At 39.6% G+C, this 20,197-nt stretch overlaps 1 protein-coding gene across 4 annotated transcripts in view; it reads left to right on the top strand.

The window, feature by feature from the left end:
- SLC4A1AP (solute carrier family 4 member 1 adaptor protein) overlaps window positions 1-20,197 on the top strand; it is a 29,906-nt gene that overhangs the window by 697 nt on the left and 9,012 nt on the right. For 2 of the 4 annotated variants that reach the window (XM_087436981.1, XM_087436982.1), the window contains exons 2-11: window positions 191-386; window positions 1,837-1,959; window positions 2,741-2,801; window positions 3,124-3,263; window positions 8,801-8,961; window positions 9,981-10,050; window positions 10,435-10,621; window positions 14,484-14,595; window positions 17,283-17,577; window positions 20,009-20,095. In XM_087436981.1, the coding sequence (XP_087293107.1) occupies window positions 191-386; window positions 1,837-1,959; window positions 2,741-2,801; window positions 3,124-3,263; window positions 8,801-8,961; window positions 9,981-10,050; window positions 10,435-10,621; window positions 14,484-14,595; window positions 17,283-17,577; window positions 20,009-20,095 (1,432 nt within the window). The remainder of the gene's footprint in view (window positions 1-190; window positions 387-1,836; window positions 1,960-2,740; window positions 2,802-3,123; window positions 3,264-8,800; window positions 8,962-9,980; window positions 10,051-10,434; window positions 10,622-14,483; window positions 14,596-17,282; window positions 17,578-20,008; window positions 20,096-20,197) is intronic. The other 2 variants (XM_014781514.2, XM_004418200.3) reach the window with 2 other exon arrangements.

The raw sequence follows: 20,197 nt of genomic DNA, 5'->3' as shown, positions 1-20,197 counted from the left end.
TTTCTGGAGCCCACCGGGCTGGGTTCCTGAGCTCTTTAAGCTTTCAATGAGGAAGAAGATTCTCCCAGTTAGTGATTACAAAAGTGGAATCTGGCCTTTCATGTCCAGATCTCTGTATACATTGCCATAGTTCTGAAAGTGACTTCAACAATCCTGAACTCTAAAAGAATTCTTTCGCTTGTTTCATCAGGGACCAGAGGAAGACCGAGAGGCAGAATCCGAGTTGACAGTCACCCAGTTGAAGGAACTGCGCAAGCAGCAGCAAATGATGTTGGAGAAGAAGATGCTAGGAGAAGACTCAGATGAAGAGGAGGAAATGGATACCACTGAAAGGAAGAAAAATACTAGTGGTCAAGATGATGAAGTGGGCTGCACCTGGGGAATGGGTAAGAAATTACAATTGCTGCCAGAGGTTAATATTTTAAATTCATTACTAGCGGTATCCTTTTTTTTTTTTAATCATATGGCTTTTCATGACTCTATGAGATAGGTAGGACAAATACTGTTTGCACATGAAGTTATCAAAACCCAGAGAGATTCATTAACTTTTCTGATGTCAAGAAATTGAACTATGGGCACTATGGATTTCTTCTAATGTGTTTTACAGTACAGTCTTGTTCAAAACTGTTCTTCAGCATACAACTTATTTTTTTTACCACTTAAAAAAATATATAAGTACTGACCTTGGTTATCACTGGAGGGGATGGAACTACATTCAATCAAATAAAATGGAATGTTATTCAATATAGGATATTACCTCGAATCTTTTGTACTTTGTGTAAATACCCTGAAATGTGAACTATCTTATCAGGGAAAGCTGGTCCCTTAGCCAAACAAATAAATTGAATTTTCCACAACACCAGACATTTTGGAAGATGGGTGTTTAGGAGGTAGGAATATAAAAAGATAGAAGATAGCCTTAATATGTTGTTGGGAAGACAGGATAAATGAAATTACTTGTGGTAAGTGCCAGACAAAAGCTAGAATCCATAAATATGCTGGAGTAAAAGTTCAGAGAAGGGAGCCATCACTGAGGACTTAGACCTCACTGTCCAATATGGTAGTCACTAGCCACATGTGCTTATTGGGCACTTACAGTATGGCTAGTCCAAACTGACATGTGCTGTAAATGTAAAATACACACTGGATTTCAAAGACTTAGTGTGAAAAAAGAATGTGAAATGTTCATAATATTTTTATATTGATTACTTGGTAATTTCACCTGTTTCTCTTACTTTTTTAATGTGGCTACTACAAAATATAAGATTACACATATGGCTTTCATTATATTTTTGTTGGGCAGCACTGACTTAGATCTTTAGGAAAGTTTATAAGTTTATAAACAGAAGGGTTTTGAGCTGGGACTTGAAGGATAAGAAAAGTATCCCTTGGGAAGTTGAGCATTGGGAGTGGTATTCAGGGCAGGGATTGATGATTTTAAGGGAATAATGAGTATACCAGTCTATTTGGTAGTTACGATATGCATTAGGAAATTCTATTGGAGACAAAGTATTAGACCCGGGTGTAAGAGAACAAGAATGCCAGGCTGAGGAGCTTAGATTTTTTCTGTACACAATGTGGTAGGTAATTTTGCTTTTAAAATGTAGTGATGGAAAAAAAAGAAATAAGGTGCCATGAAAACAAGTTTTAATTGTCATACAATTTAGAAAACCTGAAGATACTCTTACTGGTGGTTTTGTGGTTATCCTTTGCAGGTCCATCCCTTTCTTTTCATGACTGATAACTGTATCTTTATGCAGTCTGAAAGAATAATGGATGTCATTGAAATAGTCTCTTATGTCTGATTGTCTTTTCTTTCTTTCCCATCTCCTGTAGGAGAGGATGCTGTAGAGGATGAGGCTGAAGAGAACCCCATTGTCTTAGAGTTTCAGCAGGAAAGGGAGGCCTTTTATATAAAGGATCCAAAAAAGGCTCTCCAAGGTTTTTTTGACCGAGAAGGTATGTAAATAGATTCTGACGCTGCCAGCAAAATGTATCCACAGCAGTGTTGTTTTCTAGATCTTCAGGTACTTAGAAATGCTATATTTTATCTGCTCTTCTCTTTGTTTAGTTCTTATCCTTGTGGTCAGTTGCATCAGGTTTATTTTGAAAATAGTAAAAATCTTGTTAGTCTTTCTTCTCATTTTGGAAAAAAGGAAGTACTTTTTCCTGGCTTGTCTCATTCTTCTCGAAAAATCCTGGACTTGGGTGGTGGGGAGATTGACCCAACTTCTTGTAATTTTTTGTTTCTAATTCACCTGATCTTTTGTAATTCTTACCTTGAATTTTCATTTTATATGATTAAAGATTGTTTCCACAGAGAATTGTTTCAGTAGAGATGCTTTGAGAGAATATCTGTGTGTGTGTGTGTGTGTGTGTGTGTGTGTGTATGAATATATATATGAACTGGTTGTGTTCTGCACTTAACACATGTACTTCTAAAAACCAGGCAACTGTGATGAATTAACAGCTTAAGTCTACAACGTATAAAAAGTGTGAAAGCTACTATAGAGTGGTCAAAGCTATGAATGAAGAGTTGATTGTTTTGATCTGAGTTTGCTCTTCTTTGCCTCAAGCTCATCCTAATTTTATTATTGGATGATAATCCCTAGGAATGAGAAGTAGTCAATGTGATATGGGAACTTGATATTCTTATTTAACCTTTGCTCTGTTTTCTCCTTGTATCAACTAGTAATTGTCACATGCTGTTAAAATTGTTTTGTCTTTCTTCCTCCCACAGGAGAAGAATTAGAATATGAATTTGATGAACAGGGACATAGCACTTGGCTCTGTAGAGTAAGGTATGTTCTTTTCTCATAAATGTCCATTACAGCTGTAATTTACGATTATAGACAATAACCCAGAGAGTAACTTTAGTCTTAATTTTAGGCTACTCCTGAATTTGGGCCTTGATAGTTTAGTAACACATATTAATGGGGGGTGGGGTGGGATGAGTAAGAGGGAAGGAAAAGATTTGACATCCAACCTTGGCAAGATAAAACAAAATGAACTGAGAGATTAAAAAGCCATCTCAAAAAACATGACTATTATCACAGCGTATTAGTTTTTTTCATGAAAATTGGAGCTTAGTGCTGTGCTATAATTCCCTTCAAACTGATGCAGATTACCTGTGGATGATTCAACTGGAAAACAACTGGTGGCTGAGGCCATTCACTCAGGAAAGAAAAAAGAAGCTATGATCCAATGCTCACTGGAAGCTTGTCGAATCCTCGATACTTTGGGATTGCTGAGGCAGGAGGCAGGTGAGTATGCGGGAACATGTTTTTTCTTTAAAAAAAAAAAAAAAGAAGGAAAATTTAATACAAAAGGTAACAAAACTTTTTTTTAGAGGGAAATGTAAATTGTATAAAATTCTATGAAGTGACAAGAAAAAATTCCCTATCTCACTCTCTGAAGGTAGCCATTGTTTGTTTATATTCTCCCATACAGTTTCTGTGCATATAGATGTGTGTTCAGAACGAGATCCTTTAACAAAAAACAAATACTCATACACAAATGCAATTATATTGCTTATAGTCTTTTGTGACTTATTTAGCATAAGAATGTATCATGGATATTATCCATATCATTGCATTAAATTTACCTCATTTAAAAAAAAACTCTCGGGCCGGCCCGGTGGCTTGGTGGTTAAGTGTGTGCACTCTGCTACTGGCGGCCTGGGTTCGGATCCCAGGTGCACACCGACGCACCGCTTCTCCAGCCATGCTGAGGCCGCGTCCCACAAAAGCAACTAGAAGGATGTGCAACTATGACATAACAACTATCTACTGGGGCTCTGGGGCAGAAAAAGAAAGGAGGAGGATTGGCAATGGATGTTAGCTCAGAGCCGGTCTTCCTCAGCAAAAAGAGGAGGATTAGCACGGATGTTAGCTCAGGGCTGATCTCCCTCACAAAAAACAAAACAAAACAAAAAAAAACTCTCGGGGGCCGGCCCCGTGGCTTAGCAGTTAAGTGTGCGAGCTCCGCTGCTGGCGGCCCGGGTTCAGATCCCGGGCCCGCACCGACGCACCGCTTCTCCGGCCATGCTGAGGCTGCGTCCCACATACAGCAACTAGAAGGATGTGCAACTATGACATACAACTATCTACTGGGGCTTTGGGGAAAAAAATAAATAAATAAAAATTATTTAAAAAAAAAAAACAAACTCTCGGAGTCGGCCCCGTGCCATAGTGGTTAAGTGCATGCATTCCACTGCTGGCGGCCCGGGTTTGGATCCCAGGCGTGCACCGAGGCACCACTTGTCAGGCCATGCTGTGGTGGCGTCCCATATAAAGTGGAGGAAGATGGGCACGGATGTTAGCCCAGGGCCAGTCTTCCTCAGCAAAAAGAGGAGGATTGGCAGATGTTAGCACAGGGCTGATCTTCTTCCCAAAAAAAAAAACAAAAAAAAACCTCTGGTTATACCATCATTTATTAGTAAGGCTTATATTATATTTTTATTTACTCCAAAATTAATTTTTATTATTGCAAAGTAATTTATATATAGTTAAAACTACCAAAGGCTTAAAACAAACTATACTTGTTTCTCATGTTGCCCCTCCCCAGTCTTCATCCCTAGAAGGCTTTTAACTCTTTTGGTTATTTCTTCTGGCATTTAAAAATATCCATATTTCTAAAAAACAAGAGTATGCTGTTATATTTTGAGCTATTTATTTTAAACATTATCTGTTGACTTTGTTAAATTAGTATCTAGTATTTACATTATTATGTTTATGCAAAATATTAGTCACAACTGAGCAGTTTTATCTCCTTATTTTTCCTAAAGTGAAGACCTGTGTTTGTTTTTCATGTGTTTGATTTTTTTTGGGGGGGTGGGGAGTACCTCTTGCTCATTCTTCCCACACCTTTCAATAGCTTTTCAGTGTGTTTTTCCATATGGTCATTTCACATTAACTGATTTATCAGTTCTGATTTTTTTGGAGACATTTCTCTGAGGAGCACTATTCTCCTTCTTTTAGGGCTTACTGCTCTCTAGTCCTGCTGCAGAACTTCATCTGAGACTTCATTTTGCTGTCATTCTTGAGATTTCCTTTGTGTTTCTCCAGGGTTGGATTTCCTGTTTCTCAATTCTCAGATTCTCGTATTTCTTGATTTATTCCATTGTGTTAGTGGAGCACATCTTTCTGTAGTTTTAGCAGGTTAAAAAGCTGATACAACAATAGAGGGCATGGATGATGATAGTCTTCAATGGATTTCATGTCTTTCATTTTTCTTGGTCTACTGTTTCGTTTTGGGGAACATGCTTTCATGGATTCCTGAGAAAGGCTCTGTAGCAAGTAAACTTTATTAAACCCTCCATTCTGAAAATATAATTATTTAGATATAATTTTTCTATCTTTATATCTTTTTGTTCTTTCTGGGAGAGTTCTGCAGCTTTATCTTTCTGTCTCTATTTTGCTATCAAGATTTTAATTTCCAAACCTCGTTTTTGTACTTTGAATATTTTTACAACATAGTATCTTGTTGTTGTTTATTTTTTATTTATTTTTTTTTTTAAAGATTTTATTTATTCATTTTTTCCCCCCAAAGCCCCAGCAGATAGTTGTATGTCATAGGTTCACATCCTTCTAGTTGCTGTACGTGGGACTCGGCCTCGCGCTGGACGGAGAAGTGGTGCCTTGGGGCGCGCCCGGGATCTGAACCCGGGCCGCCAGCATCAGAGCGCGCGCACTTAACCGCTAAGCCACGGAGCCGGCCCTCTTGTTGTTGTTTAATAGGTTGTAAATATCTTTTTGTTGTTGTTTGTTTGTTTATTTATTTTTCCCCCAAAGCCGCAGTAGATAGTTGTATGTCATAGCTGCACATCCTTCTAGTTGCTGTACGTGGGACGCGGCCTCAGCATGGCCGGAGAAGCAGTGCGTCGATCCAAACCCGGGCCGCCAGTAGCGGAGCGCGAGCACTTAACCGCTAAGCCACGGGCTGGCCCTAGGTTGTAAATATCTTATCTCTCTGCTAATCTGTTTTCTCTAGGTTGGTTTTTCTTTGTGTTTATTTTGGTCTCTGCCCTGCATGTTAGAGATTTTTCTTTTTTTTGTGTGTGAGTCTGATCAGCACTGGGCTAACATCCATGCCCATCTTTCTCTACTTTATATGGGACACCGCCACAGCATGGCATGACAAGTGGTGCACTGGTGCGCGCCTGGGATCTGAATCTGCAAACCCTGGGCCGCCACCAAGCGGAGTGCGTGCACTTAACCGCTGTGCCGCCGGGCCAGCCCCTAGAGATTTTTCTTAGGTGTTGTGTAGTCAGTCCTTGGTTGTAGATTCTTATCTGGGGACGAGAAAAGGTGACTGACAACTTGTAATATATAGGTGAGGCTTGTTAACTTTGCACAACACTATAGAGTAATGTAGGTGGGCCTTTTGTTGGGTAACTCCTCATGTAAGTATTCTTAGGTTTTTCCTCTTCTACTGGCAAGACTCCCCAAAGAGTACTCTTCCAATCTCCTGCATGAAAGGGGAGGATTGGCTGCCAGTGTTCACAGAGCTAAGCAGTGGAAGAGGCTGAGCAGGTTCTCAGCATTCAGCTCTTTTCAGGACAGTACTATTTTTAGAATATATTACCCATGCCCTCAACTGTACTGGTCAACCCACAGTCCAAAGACTTTCTCTTTTACCTTTTCTAGAGATTAACCTCAATTTTTTCTAGGGGTGGGAAGGAAGTAAGTAGGCAGGGAAGAGGATCTGTTTCTCAACCAGCTTTTACTCAGTTCTCCTTATTTTAGCACTACTGTCCATCTCTGGTTCCAGACCCTTCTGAGGATTCTGTAGTATAATCAGATTGGTTCTCAGCTTTCCCCACTGTTGGTTTAGGATTCATCTTTTTTAGTTCTGCTAAGTTAGTGTCCACTCGTCTGTCTGCTTTCTGATTCCCAAAACTTTGGTGTTGCTCTCCTATTCTCCTTGTCTTTGTAGATTAGTGTCTTTAAAAAACGGTCTCTTTACTGCAGTTTTAGTGGGGTATGGGAAGAGAGTGAAATTAGATACGTATGTTCAGTGTACCATCTTAACCCGGAAATTATCGGGTTTATATTAATAAGGACTATTTTGGTTGCAAATAATAGAAACCCAATTCAAACTAGCTTAGGGGGAAAGGTTATTGGCTGTAAAAGCTGGGAAGAGTAGCTCACGGGATTGAATGAAAAACTACATAAACCAGGACCTCGGGTTCTGGAATCAGAACTTACTGCTACCAAACCAGACCTCAGTATCACTAAGACACATATAAGCTCTGTTTGTGTATCTGTGAGTGAGCCTGTCTCACGAGGGCATGGTTTTATTTTGTAGACAGATTTTTTTATCCCATGCAGAAAAGCCGGCTGCTTATAGCCCTGGATTTATATCTTTCCTTTTGAATAACCTCATTGGAAAGAGAGCCTCTTTTTCCCTATATCTAAATATAAATATGAGGGGGGCCTGCCAGTGGCACAAGCGGTTAAGTGCACGTGCTCCGCTGCGGTGGCCCGAGGTTCACTGGTTCGGATCCCTGGTGCGCACCAATGCACCTCTTGGCAAGCCATGCTGTGGCGGCATCCCATATAAAGTGGAGGTAGATGGGCACAGATGTTAGCCCAGGGCCAATCTTCCTCAACAAAAAAAAAAAAAAAAAAGAGGAGGATTGGCAGATGTTAGCACAGGGCTGATCTTCCTCACAAAAAAATAAATAAATATAAATATGAGGGAAGGATTGATCTGGCCTTGGTCACATGACTACCCCTAATCCAGATGGAATGGGAGAGGAGTTCTCTAGAGGAAAGGGGGTACTTTTACCAGAAGGGGAGTAAGATGGTGTAGGGTAGACAAAAAAATAATGGCTACTGTGGTCTCCTGTTGATGGGTTTTCCAGATTTTCATTGTTACAAACAACGTTGCATTGATATCTATGGAATAAATTCCTATAAGTAGAATTGCTGGATCAATTGCATTTTTAATGTTGACAGATGTTGTAAGATTGACCATCAAAAAGATTGTATCAATGTACATTTCCACAATTGTTTGAGAGTTCTTGTCCCCATATCCTTGCCAAATTGGGCATTATTAATCTTTTGATGTTTTTTCTAGCCTAATAGGTGAGAAGTGGTATCTCATTATTTTAATTTGTATTTTTTTAATTGTTAAAAAAAGCTTAACATCTTTTCAAATGTTTGTTGGCCATTCATGTTTCTTTTTCTGTAACTTTTTTATTATTATTTTTAAAATTTTCTTTTGGATTATTGGCCTTTTCATCATTTATCTTTTTCCTTTTTTACTCATTGATTTTTGAGAGCTTTTTGCTCATTAAATACATTAACCCTTTGTTTTAAATTTTTTATTACGGTAAAATATACATAACAAAATTTATCATTTTAAGCATTTTTAAGTGTAAGGTTCAGTGGCATTAAATACATTCACATTATTGTGCACCCATCACTGCTGTCCATCTCATAACTCTTTCATCATCCCATACTGACCCTTCGTACCCATTAAACACCAACTTCCCATTTTTCCTTCTCCCAGTCCTTGGTGTAACCACTGTTCTACTTTATGTCTCTGAATTTGACTACGCTATGTACCTCATAAAAGTGGAAGCATGCAATATGTGTCCTTTTGTGTCTGGCTTATTTCACTTAACATAATGTCTTCATGGTTTAGCCTTTTACTGTTACATGTAGTTTGGCAGCTTGTTGAATTCTTATCTTTCACTAATTGATGGTGATATTTTAAGCTACTTGCCTACTTGCCTTCTTTCTTTTTATTTTTTTAAACATATTTCATTATCATTTATTTTATTTGCCTCTAGTATCTCGGAAAAGGAAAGCCAAGAACTGGGAAGATGAAGACTTTTATGATAGTGATGATGACACGTTTCTTGATCGGACTGGCCTGGTTGAAAAGAAGCGTCTGAACCGAATGAAGAAGGCTGGAAAGATTGAAGAGAAGCCAGAGACCTTTGAATCATTGGCAAGTTTTATTTCTAGAAGTAGCTGTGGTAGTTTAATTTTTTTTGTAAAATAATATATTATTTAAATTTGTTTTATAATTATAATTTTAAAAGCAGTAGCATTGAAATCCGGTACTGAAGTATAACTTTTGTGATCTGTAAATTTGATGGTAACAAACAACTAGTCTTATCCAAGTTGGAAAAAAGTTTGGTTTGCTGCTAGAGACTCTATCCATCTTTAGGTGGATATTGATCCATTAATGAGCATTCTTTGGATATGATGTTACCCCCTCAAAAAAGAAGGAAAAAGTCCAAATTGGGACATTCTGAGGTGAAATTGACTTTAGGCTTCTGGCAGTCAAGAATCGTGAAAGGAATTTTGAAGAGTATAGTTTGGTAATAGTCTTAAACTGTATATCCTTCATGAAATCATCATAAGGAGGCATGTGTTTTCACTATATTAAGTAGTACTGAGAGCTTAAAACATTACCCAACATTAATCCTTTTGATTCATCAATGAAAACAAATGCTTTGAGGTCTTTCTTTTGAGTAAAATAAAGTCTGTGTTCTGTACATTCATTCTGTGTAATTCTGAGTTCTTTAATTCAGAAATTAATTAAATTAGAATTAAAGAAACAAATGAAGGGCCGGCCCCGTGGCTTAGCAGTTAAGTGCACGCGCTCTGCTGCTGGCGGTCCGGGTTCGGATCCCGGGCGCGCACCGATGCACCGCTTCTCTGGCCATGCTGAGGCCACGTCCCACATACAGCAACTAGAAGGATGTGCAGCTATGACATACAACTATCTACTGGGGCTTTGGGGGACAAAAATAAATAAATAAAATTATTAAAAAAAAATAATAATAAAAAATAAACAAATGAAAAATGTTAACTCCATAAGGAGCAGATTTAACTGGACTTCTGAATTAATCCTCTTAAAACTTGTAACAATAGTGAAAATAAGAGGAGAAAGATAAGGAAAACTACCATATTTTGAAAGAAGAAAAACATTTGCTAACTCTGTTAATTTGGGTGTTACAGGTTGCAAAGTTAAATGATGCTGAAAGGGAACTCTCTGAAATTTCTGAGAGACTGAAAGCCTCAAGCAAAGGTAATGTAATGAATCATTAAACATATATTTACTGAGCATCTACCATGTGTAGTGCACTGTGCTAGACACTGAGGCTACATTGGTTAATAAGATATATCATACAGAGTATGGAGCCTTTCTGGGGAGCAACATAGTGTTTTAGAACTAGAAAGAACTTTATAAATTATTTGGTTTAACCCCTTTTTTAATAGAAGAGGGGAATGAAGCCCATTGAAGCAAAGTGACATCCTAGGGTCTCCCAGCTATAACCTATTTCCTTATTCCTAATATCAGTAATGTCCTCTGTCTAGCTCTGCATTAGTGACTTTTCTGTGAAAACTTTGGCTGAATTGTAGAATATTTGGGGCCATCTTTCTAAACATGTATCATCCTTTTCTTGGACAGCTCTATCAGAGTCATCATCTCAGGACTCTTTAGATGCATTCATGTCAGAAATGAAATCAGGGAGTGCGTTAGATGGTGTGTCCCGGAAGAAACTTCACCTGAGAACTTTTGAACTGAGGAAAGAACAACAGAGACTTAAAGGGTTGATAAAAATTGTAAAGCCAGCAGAGATTCCAGAACTAAAAAAGTAAGTCTTAATTATACTTGGAATTTTAAATAAGCGTATTTGCATAGATTACATTTTGAATTATATCTTTATTTTCTTAGATAATCATTTTTGAACAAAAATAGAATATAAGAAATGCTTTAAAGCACAGAAGGCAGTGGTTTTATAACTAAACCCATTTCATTTGTGATTAAAAACTCATTTGTGAAATATGGATTGCTATAGGATTTTTAGAGAAAACTATATTGATTTCTGTTTCCTTGGAAGGCTCTGAATTTTTTACTTTATCTTTTAATGCAAAATAAACTTTTTAAAAGAGTAACATGCACAAAAGGCTAATTACCTTAATATATAAAGACCTGTGGGGCTGGCCCCATGGCTTTGGCGGTTGAGTGCGTGCGCTCTGCTACTGGTGGCCTGGGTTCGGATCCTGGGCGCACACCAGTGCACCGCTTGTCCGGCCATGCTGAGGCAGCATCCCACGTACAGCAACTAGAAGGATGTGCAACTATGACATACAGCTATCTACTGGAGCTTTGGGGAGAAAAATGGAAAAAAAAAAAAAAGAGGAGGAGGATTGGCAATAGGTGTTAGCTCAGGGCCGGTCTTCCTCAGCAAAAAGAGGAGGATTAGCATGGATGTTAGCTCAGGGCTGATCTTCCTCACAAAAAAAAAAAAAAAAAGACCTGTGAATGATAAGTAGACAGCCATCCACCAAAGAGAAAAATGGGCAAAGGATATCAACTGACAGGCCACTGAAAAAGAAGTACAAATAGCTTTTAACTATATAAAGAGATACTCAACCTCACTCATAATAAGAGGAATACAAATACTACAATGTAATACCATTTTTTATCTATCATTTTAAAACCACAGATGAAAAGATATGAGCTCAGATTGTCTTTTTTTTTGGTGAGGCCCTGAGCTAACACCTGTTGCCAGTCTTCCTCTTTTTGCTTGAGGAAGATTGGCCCTGAGCTAATATTTGTGCCAGTCTTCCTCTATTTTGTATGTGGGTCGCTGCCACAGCATGGCTTGATGAGTGGTGTATGTCCGTGCCTGGGATCTGAACCCATGAACCCAGGCCGCCAAAGCACAGCACACCGGCCTTAACCACTACGCCACCAGGCTAGCCTCAGATTGTCATTTTAATGCCTTTATCTATCATCCCTAAGAACCAGTTGACAATTGTTTAATATATTTAAATACTGAAGTAATTTCTTCCTTTAAAAGAGGAGAAAGTGTAATCCCTTGAAGTTGATTTTATTGTTAGCTTTGATTTTTGGGAAGTTATTGGAAGACATTAACCCAAATCCATTTGCAGACATCTAGAAGATTTTAGAGTAATTTGTAAATAAGATTTTGAGCATAATTTTTCCTAGACTTGGCTGGTATTTGTGAGTGTGTGTGTGTTTGTGTGTGAGAGAGAGAGAGATCCAATCTTTCAATTTGACAATATTTTAAAATTTTGTTCTTTATGATCTCAGCAAGTTTTGAAAATGTTGAGTAGGTTGTTGTAGAAATAAGCACCTCACAATGAGCACACTCCAGGTGGGCATCTTAAAAAGTGGTACTGCCTAGATGTGTTCACTCACTTATGAAGGTAGTTAACTATATAAAGTTCCCTGTTGTCTTTAGATCTGTGCTGTCTGGTACAGCACCCAATAGTCACATGTGATAGTAAAATAAAATTAAAAATTCAGTTCCTCAGTCACACTAGTGCTCAGTAGCCACATATGGCTAGTGGCTACTGTATTGGACAGTGCAATACAAAACATTTCCATCATTGTAGAAAGTTCTGTTAGAAAGCACTGCTTTAGTTTGTCAGTAAGCATTTATTCAGCCCCTCACCCCTGTGTACAAAACCTGTAACTTAATGCTGGGGACATTGCATAGGAGAGTATCTAGATATTGAGAAGCACCTCTCCTTATAGAGATGTAAAGAGAAAATGTTTCTGGAGCCCTTGATCATCTGTACAGAAAATTGATCCCCAAATTACTAGCAGGTTTATTCAGACATTTGTGTGTAGTTTGGATATTTAATACAGTGATCAGTCCACAAAAGTCTATTTGACCCAAATGATATTTGAGTTACCTTACCGATAGTGAGGAGTAAGGAGTTAGACATCGTGGGTTTCATTCTCAGCTCTATCAATTACTTTTTGGGTATTTTGAGGCAAGTTATGTAACTTCTTTGATTTTGGCTTTCCTCATCTATAAATTAGAAGTAATGATGTTGCAAAGATTAAATGAATAGCACTTAACAAAGTGGTGGCATATATGTATTATTGTTGTCATCATTTTCATAATTTTTACTATATCTGTTATACCTAAGCAACTGTTTGTAACATCGTTTTTGTGGAGAAAAGGTAAAAACTCAGGACGCATAGTCCAGGGTAAACAAATTAACAGTGAGTTTTAATTCCGACTCTGTAATCCTTTAACTTGATAAATCAGCCCTGTGAGGTGTTCTGAACTAGAAGACATGTATCAGCTTCCTCCAGAGCCTCCCCTCCTTCTGTCTATCTGCCTAGTTTCTCCTCCCTTTCCTACTTTAGATACTGGCCTTCAGATGCTGTGTATCTTTTCCCTCCTCTTCTCACTTGAGAGTTGAACTTCCAAACTTTCTGCCTAACTCTCCCTCTCCCCCCACAATCAACTCTTGATTTTGAGCCCATCTTCTGCTTTTTCATTTCCTTGGGTTGTCTTTGCACATCTTCCAGGCCAGCCAAGCTATTTAATGGAGCGGAAAAATATCTGTGTTGCTCTTACCTTTGTCTTTCTATGCTAGAATCTTCCTAAGGCCTGTGGGGAGGGACTGTGAAGGATCATGATTTAGCAAAGAGTCTTTAAGTCCAGGCAGCCCGGATTCTTCTCGTGGCCTTAGCAAGGCTATGGGTCTGTCTCTGGTAGAAAGAAAGGGGGTGAGGCTAAGCCCTAGAGCACCACTGAGGGGTAAGACTTAAGTAAAGGAAGGCAGTAGTGGCAAAGGGGGCTGCAGGGTGGAGCAGGGTAGTCAGTTTCCTGATGGTCACTGTGAGTCAGGAGTGCCACTGCTGTCCCTTATATTCCAGAATGCAGGGCTGTCCTGTGGTCAGGTGAAGAAAGCATAGGGCTTTCTTCCCTCTGTCTCCTCATGCTACTTTGTCATTGTCACCTCTGCCTACTCTCTAAGTGTCTTATCAACTCAACTGCCATCCTTTTCGTTTTTGCTCTGTTCTTTTTTCCCCACTCTTTCCTAATTTCTGCAGTCTCTTCTCTTTGCTGTTCCTCAGCTTTACCCTAGTGGGCTTAGCTTTTATAACTATGTCCAGCCAATGAGAATGTTGACAAGCTCACTAGTTGCAGGGTCTCCCATTATGTGTTTATTATTACTCACTACACAGAGTATCCTGCCTCCCGCCCCCTACCCACACACACTTTTTTTTTTTTTAAACTTCTGTGCTCAGAGCTGTTGTGTGTGGTTATGATAAGTGTGGACTCCAGGTAAGTAAGGCACTGTGAGTCCTCTTCAGAGCTTGGTAGAAAATAGGGCTTTAAACCATGGATCCATCTCCTGCCTCTTGGTGGGGATGGAGCCGTGCTTATATATTCTCCTTTGCCAAGGACCTTTGTACCATAGGCATCATTTTGTGAATGTGCAGTCATGTAGCATGTTGCAAATTACTAGACTAAGGTAGCAGCCTCAGCTTGTCCTTAATAGCTCTTTGTCTGTGACAACACTCTGTTGGCCTGAATACCTCTTTCTTACTGGTCTATGCTTAGATATTCATTTTGTGGAAATTTTTGTTTTGCCAAAAGTTTCTTTGACAGTGTCATGATGTTTTTAGATAAAACCTTGGCCTCACTGGAATAGATATGTATAATTATTCTTTCTTCCTAGGACTGAAAGTCAGACTGCAGATGCACAAAACAAAGCTAAAAAGCTTACATTGCCTCTCTTTGGTGCCATGAAAGGAGGAAGCAAATTCAAATTAAAAACTGGAACAGTAGGGGTAAGTTGTGGATCAACGTGTTAAACTTTTCATTGTTGAATTATCCTGAGCTAATTTTCCTCTTTTCAAAGCTCACATGACTCATTCCATAGTAATGTGAAAAAGGGCTGTTGGCTTGGTATGATCACATCTTTCCCAGGACTTGGTTCTTGGATTTTTCTCTTCAGCTTAGAGTTATCAAGATTTTTTTTTTTTTTTGTGAGGAAGATCAGCCCTGAGCTAACATCCATGCCAATCCTCCTCTTTTTGCTGAGGAAGACCGGCCCTGAGCTAACATCTATTGCCAATCCTCCTCCTTTTTTTTTCCCTTTTTCTCCCCAAAGCCCCAGTAGATAGTTGTATGTCATAGTTGCACATCCTTCTAGTTGCTGTATGTGGGACACCGCCTCAGTGTGGCCGGACAAGCAGTGTGTTGGTGCGCGCCCGGGATCCGAACCCGGGCCGCCAGTAGCGGAGCGTGCGCACTTAACCGCTAAGCCATGGGGCCAGCCCCGAGTTATCAAGAATTGATGAATCAATTCATGTCAGTCAATTTGCATGTAACTGATTTGTAAATTAGAATACTAATTTATTAATTTGTGATGAACGTTGCATTTGAGAAAGGGTATCCTGTGTTAAATGCTTTTTTCCTAGTGGGTAGATGTTGTAATATTCAGACTCAACTAACATTTGTTAATAACATCGTCTGTGCACCTGGCTCTGCCATATGGTTTTTTCCTTACTTCATTTAATCCTTCCAACACCTTATGACATGTGGAAATTATTACCTCTCACAGGTGAGGAAACAGAGTCAGAGAGGTTAACTACAAGATCACACCATCACTAAGTAACTAGACTGGCAATCAAATCCAGGTCTTCTGTCTTTTGAGTTTTGTGGTCTTTCTACTATCCTCTAATACTTCACTGATGTATGTTTTTGCTTTGTGTACATCGCTATTTATAGATTCAGCTTTTAAAAGGTTTTTATCACCCCAAAGAGCTGAACCTTGTGTGTTAGTGTGCTAGGGCCGCCATAACAAAATGCCACAGGCTGCGTGGCTTTAACAACAGAAGTTTATTTTCTCACAGTTCTGAAGGCTAGGAGTCCAAGATCAACGTGTCAGCAGAGATGGTTTCCTCTGAGGCCTCTTTCTTTGTCTTGCAGATGGCTGCCCTGTTGCTGCCTCTTCACATGGTCATCCCTCTGTGTACTTGCACCCCTGGTGTCTCTCTCTCTCTCTTCTTATAAGGACACCAGTCATATTGGATTAGGTCCCCACCCTAACAGCCTTATTTTAACTTAATCACCTCTTTAAAGACCTTATATCCGGGGCCAGCCCCGTGGCTTAGCGGTTAAGTGCGCGCGCTCCACTGCTGGCGGCCCGGGTTCGGATCCCGGGCGCGCACTGACGCACTGCTTCTCCGGCCATGCTGAGGCCGCGTCCCACATACAGCGACTAGAAGGATGTGCAGCTATGACATACATCTATCTACTGGGACTTTGGGGGGAAAAAAAAAATTATAAAGACCTTATATCCAAATACAGTTACATTCTGAGGTACTGGGGGTTGGGACTTCAACATGTGAATTTTGGGGGGGACACAGTTCAGTCCATAACACTTTGAATTAGGGTAAACTGCCCTCTGGTGGCAGAAGTCTGAAGTCCCAGCCATATGATCTGAGTGGGTATGTGGTTTATCTGAGATGGAGGCTTTTCTATGAGGGTAGGGGAGGGAGGGAAGGAGTACTTATGTTTTAGTTAGAAGAAAAACTCTTTACTAAAAAGCTCTCCTTAGAGGATTCCTGAACTAAATCCTATATTTAAAAAATGGTATACCCAACATATACTTTGGTACCTTCTCTCTATTCCTTAAGCTGTGATCAACCTTTTCTAATAATTACTTTTATTGAAAGGTCTTGATTAGAATATTTGACCTTATTCTTCAAGAACTGTCTTCCTTTTCTTCAGGATCTATTTTACTGATTTACCTGTCTTGTTTCCTTGAAACTGTTAAATCTAAAATGAAAAAGCTGTACAAGTGATTTATTTCTTAGAAATGTGTGTCTGATTTACTCCTTAGAATATTTGGTAATGAATTAAGATCTTTTTTGTGTGTGTGTGAGGAAGATCAGCCCTGAGCTAACATCCATGCCAATCCCCCTCTTTTTGCTGAGGAAAACCGGCTCTGAGCTAACATCTATTGCCAATCCTCCTCCTTTTTTTCTCCAAAGCCCCAGTAGATAGTTGTATGTCATAGTTGCACATCCCTTTAGTTGCTGTATGTGGGACGCGGCCTCAGCATGGCCAGACAAGCGGTGCGTCGGTGTGCGCCCGGGATCCGAACACCGGGCCGCCAGTAGCGGAGTGCATGCACTTAACCACTAAGCCACGGGGCCGGCCCCATGAATTAGGATCTTTTAACATCATTAGGATTACTGCAGTTGATACTCACCTGGCATAAATGTCTCAGTTCCCTATAAGCTGTTTCATGTTTAATATTCTTTTGACCCTAGAAACTAATAAAGATACTTGTTAAAGGTCTATAGATGGATAAAATTCCATGTGCAAGTCCTACTTCCAGCAAACTCCTGCAGGGTTTATCAACCTAGAGAGATTACATCCTACACATTTAGCTTAACCCCCTTGAAGAGATTTGTCTCTTTATCATTATGTAGAACTACTTGTTCATGGTTTTGTTCCCTCATAGAAGTTACCCCCTAAGCGTCCAGAACTCCCTCCAACTCTAATGACAATGAAGGATGAGCCTGAAGTAGAAGAGGAGGAAGAAGAGGAAGAGGAAGAGGAGAAAGAAAAGGAGGACCATGAGAAGAAAAAAATGGAGTCTGGAAGCAGCAGGCTACAGCAGGAGATGGAGCAAGAAGCAGCAGTGCAGGAAACGAGTCCTCCCACAGATCTCACGTGTTCTAAAGAAACGAAAAACCGTGGTACTGTCTTTCTGCTCCTTCCTGTGCTATTCAGTGGGGCATTTGCATTAATTGTGGGTAGGTTTAACAAAGCAAAGCCAGTTGTTGCCTGTGCATTTTGACTTTTCTTATTGTGAGGAAGATCAGCCCTGAGCTAACATCCATGCCAATCCTCCTCTATTTTGCTGAGGAAGACTGGCCCTGGGCTAACATCCGTGCCCATCTTCCTCCACTTTATATGGGACGCTGCCACAGCATGGCTTGAGAAGCGATGCCTCGGTGTGTGCCCAGGATCCAAACCTGGGCCGCCAGTAGCAGAGTGCGCGCACTTAACCGCTACGCCACGGGGCTGGCCCCTGCATTTTGACTTTTTGATACTTTGAGATATATGATACAGCTGACTCTGTGGAAACATGCTTTGTTGGTCTTTCTTTGACTGCCAGTCATTATTTATCCTCATGGCAAAATAAGACAGATATTTCCTGTCTATTCCAGAATTATGGAAAATTGAAAACTGCAGAATGTGAAACCACAGCTGCTGTGGAACAGTCCTGAGCTGCTGCTACTGTATGACTGGAGGGCAATGGAATAGGGTGATGATGGGGCCTAATCAGGTGGTCTCAGAATAAGCCTCCCCTTACTCATTTTTTCCTCATCCCTAAAACAGAGGCTAAGCATAGTTATACCCACTAGACATACTTCTCAGGAAGCATGATGCCTTATTCATCTTTTTGTCCATGTACCCAGCAGAGAGCACATAATATTCACCCACCTCAGCAAAGGTTTGATGAAAAGTGGTGAAAGAGGGGATTGATTGGTTTTTAAGTGTATTTTCTTCTGATTATAAAAGGAATATATGTTCATTTTAGAAATGTTGGATCATACGTAAAAGTCCAAAGAAGAAAAGAGAAATCTTCCTCTATCACACCCCCTGAGATGATTGTTTATCTTTTTAGTATCCTCTTATCCCATGTCAACTGCAGGGGTTATTTTCCTGCAGGTTGGCCAAACTGCTTAGCAAGATTAAGACTGCACAGAAAATAGGGAGCATGAGGAAGAACAAAAAACTTGCATTAAGTATGTGTGAGAATGCATGCATGTGTACTTCTGAGACAAACCGGGTTTGTCTACATAAAATACAAGGCCTGGGGTGTAGATCTTCTCTTGAATCATCTCCAGTTGTTTGAGAAACAGAAAAGTTACTGTTTCCTCATCTGTGAGAAGTAAATCTTTTATTTTGCATTCTCCTTTGTTTAGTTATTGGCAAAATGCTTGGCCTTTTCAAAAAAAAAAGTACTTACACATACTTTTTTCTGAGTCTGGTCTTTGATCCATAGGTTGTGAGGGTGGTACATAAACAGGTCAGCAGAAAGGGGAGCAGTAAGTATTGTATTTGTTTAAGGGACCAAAGTAAATATGTGTGCATAAAAATAGCAGATTTACAAATTTGGTTTATAAGATACATTGATTAATAAATCAGCATCTGATTAGGGATTACTCCAGGCCTTTTTTTTTTTTTTTAACAACATTGGGATCGTATTGTACATACTTTTTTTTTTTTTTCTGTGAGGAGGACTAGCCCTGGGCTAACATCTGATGCCAATACTCCCCTTTTTTCTTGAGGAAGATTGGCCCTCGGCTAACATCCGTGCCCATCTTCCTCTACTTTATACGGGATGCTGCCACAGCATGGCTTAACAAGCGGTGCGTCGATGCACGCCCGGGATCCGAACCTGCAAACCCCAGGCCGCCGCGGCGGAGCGCGTGCACTTAACCGCTGCGCCACTGGGCGGCCCCTGTACATACTATTTTAACAGTTTTATTTATTTATTTATTTATTTATTTTTGTGAGGAAGATCAGCCCTGAGCTAACATTGTTGAGGAAGACCGGCTCTGAGCTAACATCTATTGCCAATCCTCCTCCTCTTTTTTTTTCCCCCCAAAGCCCCAGTAGATAGTTGTATGTCATAGTTGCACATCCTTCTAGTTGCTGTGTACATACTATTTTATAACCTATTTTTTCTATGTCTTAAAAATATTCTTTTAAAATGTGGTTTTAATAAGGGGCATAGTGGGCCATCACATGTGTATGCCGTAATTTATTTAATAAACTCCCTATTGTTAGACATGTAAGTTATTTGCTAATTTTTGCTATTATAAACATATTTGTATATAATAAATCTTGGTGCTCATCTCTGATTATTTTCTTTGAATATGTTCCTGGAAGTAGAATTTCTAGGCCAAGGAATATGTACATTTTTAAGGCTTTTGGTAAGTATTCCTAAAAACTTTTCCCTCAGAGTTGGCCAGTTTTTAAAGTGGAAAATTGGTGGTTCTCTGTTAGTCATCCAGATGCACATTTATTGAAAACCTAATTAAATTTAGTTGAAGCTAATGATAGTAAAACTGGATGATTATGTATGAACTTAGCTTTTCTTTTGTTTTTGTTTTCTTGGTTCCCCACCATGAATTAAATAATAACCATATGCTTTGGTTCTGCATTTTATAGAAAACATGTCTCAACTCAGCCAAGTGGAACAGAATAAAGATTATCAGGAGATTAGTGAAACAGCTGCATCATGTGAAGAACCCTCAGGCAAGTAGTACAGCTGACTCCATTGCTGCTCTGCACACAAGCAACCAACTGTGCTACGACTCCATTACTGTGCGTAGAGGAGGGGTTGGCAGCTGACCTGAA

Source organism: Ceratotherium simum, chromosome 11 (assembly GCF_057802395.1).
Source record: "Ceratotherium simum simum isolate JZ-2026a chromosome 11, ASM5780239v1, whole genome shotgun sequence".
Taxonomy (NCBI): domain Eukaryota; kingdom Metazoa; phylum Chordata; class Mammalia; order Perissodactyla; family Rhinocerotidae; genus Ceratotherium; species Ceratotherium simum.
The sequence above is the reverse complement of the archived record's forward strand: the minus strand, read 5'-3'. Positions and strand labels throughout refer to the sequence as shown.